The following is a 7,384-nucleotide window of genomic DNA, read 5'->3' as shown; positions in this document are numbered from 1 at the left end:
CATTTTCCAGCTTCCATTTCACAGACATTTCGAAATCGAAGCCAAAATACTCATTCCCTAGGTTTCCTGTACAACAGCGTGCTGCGCCTGGCGTCGTCGTTATTGTTCTTTTTCGCATGTGGGTCAGTTCGGAGCCGCAAACCATTCACACTGGAATCTGATCTAGGCCACATTTTAGATGGTAATGTGAACAGCCAAACAAAAAATCGAAATCTGAATTGAGCATTAAGGCTTGCAGTGTGAACGTAGCCCACGTAGAGCTACGTTGCACTCTGTAAAGTCTATGTGGGAACAAACTGTGCATGCGCGAACAGCCACATACACACTGTACTGGTAGAAGAGGCAGAGCAGCTCTGTACCTCTGCTCTGAAATACAATGAGATGGCGAGTGGCTTCTGCCGCCGCTGCCTGGCCAGAGGTTAGCTCTGTTGAGTCGCTTTTCTTACAAAATAAGAAAATCACCAAATCCTGACACATTAAAAAAACCTATAGTAAAGTTATCTGGAATTTAAAAAAAAAATCAAACCTTAGATTAACTGAATAATTTAATTTTTCCTGACAGCCTATAGTAGGGTAGGCACATACCCTGACTGCACGTTACTGCACTGTTCATACATGGAAATGGGTATACTGCATGTACCTGCGTATCACATAGACTACACAAGAGTTACCAACTATAATCTGCTTGATAAACATCTATACTTACCTAAATAATTCTATAAAACTTTATACAATACAATGCACTTCTTTCCCCCCCTTTTACCTTTGTTGTTTTTCATTTGGTGCTGTAACAAGTACATTTTCCATCAGTGGGATCAATAAAAAGTCTTATCTTATCTGCATTTATGATGAAAATAACCTCAAGCTGATCTTCAAAATAAAGCTAACAGAAATGGTACCAAGATATTTCCCCCTGCGCCTTTGTCCTCCGCCTCATATGTACATCAGTGAAACGGTGAGCCATTATCCCTGTACCATAACATCCAGCTGTTTAGCTTTCCAGAAAATACACTCAGCAGAAATATTTGTGCAGCATGACACATTTTCTTTTATTATTGGTATTAAGGGTGTGCAATGCAACCCTGAGTAATTCACTGAGGAACTGAAATTGGTCAACTTCCCCAACGGTACGTATTTTGTGTCTTTGTCTCCTTGGACACTAAGTTTCTATTACTGCAGAGTTTTCAAACATCACAGGGCAGGGTGCAATACAAACAATATCTGCTTTAACTTTCAGTTTCCCAGATTTTGAACATCTTATTTCTGTGGTTTCACAGATTCTGCACAAGGCTAATGACTGTTTTTCATCCTTGTTTTTGTGCTATAAAATTAACATTCTCAAACAAATAACTAGATTAGAAAGTTGACGTGTAAATTAAATCCATCAGTTATTAATGATCATGTGTCTTTCTTTCTCTCTTGGTCAAACTTTGGGTAGGCTACAACCACCACCATCCAAAAAAATTGTATGTTTTAAACATCATTACTCATGACCATCTCAGAAGAGATATTCTCTTCATCTGCTGACATCTAATAATTATCCAAATCTCAGAATTGTGTAATTTTGTAAAACCACCACCCAATGTCACTTTCACTTCTCTAAAGTGCAACAGGGTTAATTAACTGTAGGTATCTAGAAACTGTGGAGGAAGTGTGCACATGTCAAAAGCTTCTGCAAACACACAAACCGCCTTATTTGCCTCCAAACCTTGAGTTCATCTCAACAGCGAATGTTCCTCCTCACGATGAAGATGATGCAGGTAAGAGTTCAGATAAGCTCAGTTATCTCATTATTCGTAGTATTAGTAGCTTTAGTGTATTAGCTTAAGTGTATTGACCATGTGAGCAGCTCTACGTTGTTAAAATATAAAAACTTATTAAAAAAAAGTAAGTTTAGAACTAATATTTTTTTGTAACTTTAAAACACTTACCTTATAAACCAAAACAAATGTGTTTTATTTTATCCCTTACATTTTTTTCTTTTATCTGCCTTAAACCATTTAATTTAGCAAATTCATGAATTAAGAAGAAAAATATCACTATCTATCTAAAATATCTCATCACTAAACTGTTTTGTCTGTTATTACTATGTGTGTTGTCCAAGCTAAGCAACAGAGTGCATTAAGGAATTGAACATTTGTGTGTTCACAAAGTTTGAGAGCCCATGAAAACAGCAATTACAAAAGCTTTTCACAACAAGCCCAGCAGATTATACTGATTATCCTTTTTTTCCTCGATGAAGCTTTTTAGTTTTGAAGTGAAAGTTGACGTCTCAGCCTTAAATCAGACTGAAAATATAAAACACAGAACCAGGATGTGCAGTCGACTGAATCCTGAGTTTTGTGCTCAGTTGCTATTAGAAACCCCCGAGAGCTGCAGAGGACTCTCAACAGAATAAGGACAGCTGATTGTGTTATTGTGTTATTTTTGTATTCATGAGTGTAAACACTAAGAAGATGCATTTGATTTTATTTTCCTCTCTCTGTTTTTTATCCAGGTGTCAGTGTTAGTGGGGCTGCTGGTTTCGGTGGCCTCGGTCCAGGAGGATCCCCACTTCTCTCTTCCCATTGACTGTGATGACGTGTATCGTCGTGACAACACCAGCGCCAGTGGGGTGTACACCATCTACCCAGGAGGCCCCACCTCACCCCTGCACGTCCTCTGTGACATGGACACTGAGGGGGGCAGATGGACCGTCAGTACACTACACCTCATATCTGATTAGAGTTCATATCAGAAAACCATTTAGAAAATCTTAATGGGATGGAAATAATATGAAGAGGCACTGATAAAACAGTGCTCCAGTTTTCAAAATCTTTACATTTTAGCTACTTCAGTTATTAGTATATTCAAATGAGCAAAAAACCATCTTTTTGTATTTGCTGAGCTGAAATGTGTTATATGTAAAATAAAAAAATGTTTCTAAAGTAGACCTAACAAACGTTATTTGAGAAGCTTTTCAAAAAGTTTTTTTTTTTTTTCCAAATCCTCACAGGCTCCAGTATCTATCAGGAATGAAAAAAGTTATTGTTTAAAATGTAACATAGTAGCCTATAGTTTTTTAACCTATATTTCTATAACAGATTCTACATTTTACTCACTAACTGTACAACAATTTGTCTCTTATGGTGCTTATTTAAAAACAGTATATATTTGAACTAAGTCAGTCTTATTCACTGAAGCTGTAGGTCAGGATGTGGGGAGAGGTGGGGCGGTGCCCTAGCGCCCTCTACTGACCAGCAGCCACAGTTATCAACAGAGACAGACCAACCAATCAGAGCAACGAAGCATGTGGCGTCACAGTAGTGGACTCAACAGCCGTAATGCTTGCTGAAGCTTGAATTCTAAATTGTACCGTATGTTAATACTTAGATTCCTAGATTATTTAGATTCCTGCAGTTTGTAAGAGTCATCAAACTCATCTGGTTGAGTCTAAATGGTTTAGTTTTTGATGTTATGAAGTGATCTCAAGTCCTGCTAATTAAATCTGCACAGCTTTATTTTAGTTGACTGTTGTGATTCTCCCTTTCAGGTCTTTCAGAGGAGGTTGGATGGGAGTGAAAACTTCTACAGGCCATGGGAACAATATAAGAGTGGATTTGGGAATGTAGCAGGGGAGCATTGGCTGGGTGAGTCCTAGAGGGAGAATTATATTATAATCGATTGAATATGCTCTCATTACGCTGTTTTCAGCAGCAGCAGCACATGTCAGTCAGTCAGACAGTCAGTGAGTGGTGAACACAGCGGAGCGTTTAGAACTGAAACTGAAAGTATAGAAATATTATAGATCCTTGGTGCAAGAGATGAAGTTGAATCAGGGCTGTGTCTGTGCGTCTTCAGGTCTGGAAAACATCTTCCTGCTGACGATGAGGAAGAAGAACGAGCTGCGGGTGGACATGGAGGACTTTGAGGGAGCGGAGGCCTTTGCTCAGTATTCGTCTTTCATAATCGACTCTGAGATCGGAGGATATCAGCTTGATCTGGGCGGCTTCACAGGAGGAACGGCAGGTGAGGGTCACTTCATCTTTTGTTTGTTTCCTTTTTTTAACTTTTAGGTATTCAACAATGGGCCAGGTGAAAGCTGAACGTTACACTGTGAAGGAACAGGCTGAAAAATATCATGTATTGATTTTTGTGAAATCTGTGAAAATGTGGCTCCAGAGAAATTAAACTCCTGTCAGATTAATGAAAAATGAAGTATTGGTTCAGGTTCAGTGAAAAAAAAAAGTGTTTTCCAAAATAACACAGGAGGCTACTTGTCTTAAATCTAACATCAAGAAGACATTGATGTACTATAGGGATGTGCTTTACAGAGATGCTTTTCTTTTGATTAATGTATCAAAACAAACAAGCAAACTAACAGAAAAACAAAGGGGTTATGTTTCCTGCTGCCTGACCCGCCCACCCAGGTGCATGCTGGTCCCTAACCTGTCTACTTACAAAAATAACCTCAGGCACCCATGGTGTCTCCTAAGTCAATATGTTAACAAGCAAATAAAATGTAAAAACAAATGAATGAGCTGTGTGGCCCATTGGAGAAACCATGTTAATCTCTAAACAATGTTTGGTCAATTAAGGGACTGTATGAAAATTAATGTTGTGTGTTTTATCCTGTCATCTTCAACAACAGTCTGTTCAGTCACTTTTATACCATCTATTCTATTTCTATTTCGTTTACAAGTAGTTTTAATATTCAAGTCCAATTCTTATTTCAGCTCTTTATGTAGGCTACTGTAATGTGTAGACTCTCTTTCTCTCCTTTTTGTGCCTGTATTCTTCAGTGCATATTATATATATTTCCCCATGGAGAAACAAAATATAAATGACATTTTGACTCTGTTGTTTCTAGGGGACAGTTTATCAAACCACAACTCCATGAAGTTCACCACCTATGACAAAGACCAGGATGTGTGGGATAAAAACTGTGCTCAGCATTATCTTGGTGGATTCTGGTACAAAGCCTGCCACTTTGCAAACCCCAACGGCCTGTACGCACCTAATAGCGCTGGATATGAAAACATCCAAATCGTATGGCAAACATGGAAAGGCTGGAACACCTGCTTGAAGACCATCACCATGAAAATGAGATCAGTTGCTAAGTGTTCATGCATGTATTAACCTGATTAGCTGTAGATCAATGAGATTATCACACCCTCCATCAGGGTTGGAGAGCTGGGATGTTGAGGAAAACGATCACTAGTCCGACTGGACTTAATGCCAACAATAACCTCTGAATCAAAATCATCATAAAATGTTTGTTTTTTCTTTGTCACTCATCTTTCAAAATCACTGTCAGACATCTCTGTTGAACAGGAGCATGCACTCGCTCCCTATGTTCTTTGCTGCATACCTGATGCAAATAAATTCAGTTTCTTTGTTTTTTACATATCAGAAATTGCATTTAGTGATTATTGTTTGTAATTTATGTTGATCTGAGTGATAATTAAATAAATAAACTTGATTGTTTTAATTATGTTACTTTTATTGTTGTCATTTTTTAGTATCAGTTTCATTCCTCAGTGTAGAAAATGATCTCACTGTTATTCATAATGATAATGATTATCTTCAACCAGCAGTGCATGCTAATTAGCACTAAATGTACTGAAGTGTTGGATACATTTAAAAAAAAACGTTGAGCATTATGATGGTGCTGCAGGAGAAGTCATGTGATCATCAGAGTCATCACCGTTCATCGTGTTTGGATCATGTGTCTAAAGTTCACAACACTACTGTCAACCTCATGGTGGCACTAGAGGAAAAGTTATTATGATTTGACGTCTGGGAACCATGAATATCTGTCCAAAGTTTGGCATCAGTAATACAATACTAAACGTTAGGCTTGTAATATCTGTTTGCTTTTTTGGCTATCAGTGCACAATTTATTTGAAATGTTACGTATAGTTTGCAAATACTATCTGAAATAATGTAATATAGGCTACATTGATGAGCCAGGCTAACTGTTTTTATTGTTGTGTAATTAGGAGGTTATTCTGAATCATTAGTAATTTGATTTGAAACTTAATTTCTGGTTTACTTTCCACAACTTCATGTCTTGGATCACGCAGGGGTATAGTACAAAAAAATGGATATAAATTAACGAAACATTGTACAGTAGGCTACTTCACCTCTTTCTATACACTATCCTTCCATATGGCCCAGTTAACAGGGTTCCTTTTAAAATGAATTTCACCTCATAAATGTTAATTCAAACATATTCCTTAAGAGTAATTAAAGGTGAACTAAGCAAGTCTGGTTGCTTTTCCGCTGTTTTGCTAACCCTCCTCTTGGCTATGTGCATTTGTTTTCAACAGATCCAATGAGAAAGCAATTCATGGAGTGGAAATGATCATTTCTCATATACGCATTACAATGCAAATATTGCTGTAGCCTTATCTGTCATTACGGGTTACGAGGCGCATTTGTGTCGCGGTGCCACGGAGACTAGAGCTGGGACACCAGGTGGGAGGCGCTGATCTTACAAGGTTGGTTTTCAGCCCAAAGACGCTACGTGGAAGGCAGAGAGCCTCCATTCTCCTTGTAACAAGTTACATTTATTTAATTATCACAATTACTTCAAAGCTGTTTCATTAAGGTAAAAATGTAGCAGTTAAGGTAAAAATCATGCATAGTTCTTGTTTAATACCAGAAGTATTTTCCAAGTACTACTTTGGCTTCTGCTTCAGTATAATCTTTTTTTTCTGATTCCATATTCCAATGAATAGCCTAAATGAAATACGCAGGATTCAATGTGCAGGATGTAGCCTTCATTTAAAGGAGCTATTTGCAAGTTTGCTAACCAGCGTCAGCATGAACAGCTATTTCCTACAAGTCTCGTAGAAACATTGTGAGTTCAGCATCAGTCTTCATTCCTTTACTCACCAAGAGCTGTCTTTAAAGGGTGCAATGCAATGCAACGCCGTCTCATTCATGTCTTTTCTTCTGCTGAAGTTAGCACGCTAACCAGATAGCTGTAGCTCTTGTGATGCAACAATCTCCACCATCTCTTCTCCCTGCAGAGAAAAATAAACCACATTCAACAGAAGAGAAAACTTAAGCATGCCCTTTTTAAAATTAAGGAATAAGAAGCTCATTAAAAGTTTACCTGTGTGAAAATGTAATGACATTCATCACCAGCATAAGAACAACATTAAAAAGAAATGCAAAATGTATTTTTTACAGGGTGCTCTAACTTGTCATATCTAACAACCTTCAAGCTAACTCTGTGGATATTCTCATTCATCCAGGTCAACATTGTCTCTGGGCAACAAATTGAATCGAAGGCAACTGGACTTGTATTAAATTGTCTAGGAAGACGTTTTGCCTCTTATACAACGGGCTTCATCAGTTCGCAATGCATCGGTTGGATTAGTCCTCACTAGACCAG

The 7,384-nt window shown here is 38.0% G+C and overlaps 2 protein-coding genes across 2 annotated transcripts in view; both read left to right on the top strand.

The window, feature by feature from the left end:
- Nucleotides 1-7,384, top strand: part of trip10b (thyroid hormone receptor interactor 10b) — a 164,050-nt gene that overhangs the window by 131,471 nt on the left and 25,195 nt on the right. The window lies entirely within an intron of this gene.
- On the top strand, nt 1,695-5,451 carry LOC146992138 (microfibril-associated glycoprotein 4-like). The gene is made up of 5 exons (XM_085784240.1): nt 1,695-1,760; nt 2,498-2,695; nt 3,533-3,629; nt 3,841-4,008; nt 4,850-5,451. Exons 1-5 carry the CDS (start codon nt 1,731-1,733, stop codon nt 5,116-5,118), a joined length of 762 nt encoding a protein of 253 aa, XP_085640366.1. The 5' UTR covers nt 1,695-1,730; the 3' UTR covers nt 5,119-5,451.

The sequence above is a fragment of the Trachurus japonicus genome, chromosome 1, assembly GCF_045865225.1.
Source record: "Trachurus japonicus isolate A0001 chromosome 1, Traja_1.0".
In the NCBI taxonomy this organism is placed as follows: Eukaryota; Metazoa; Chordata; class Actinopteri; order Carangiformes; family Carangidae; genus Trachurus; species Trachurus japonicus.
Note: the sequence above shows the minus strand (reverse complement) of the source record. Positions and strands in the feature narration are given on the sequence as shown.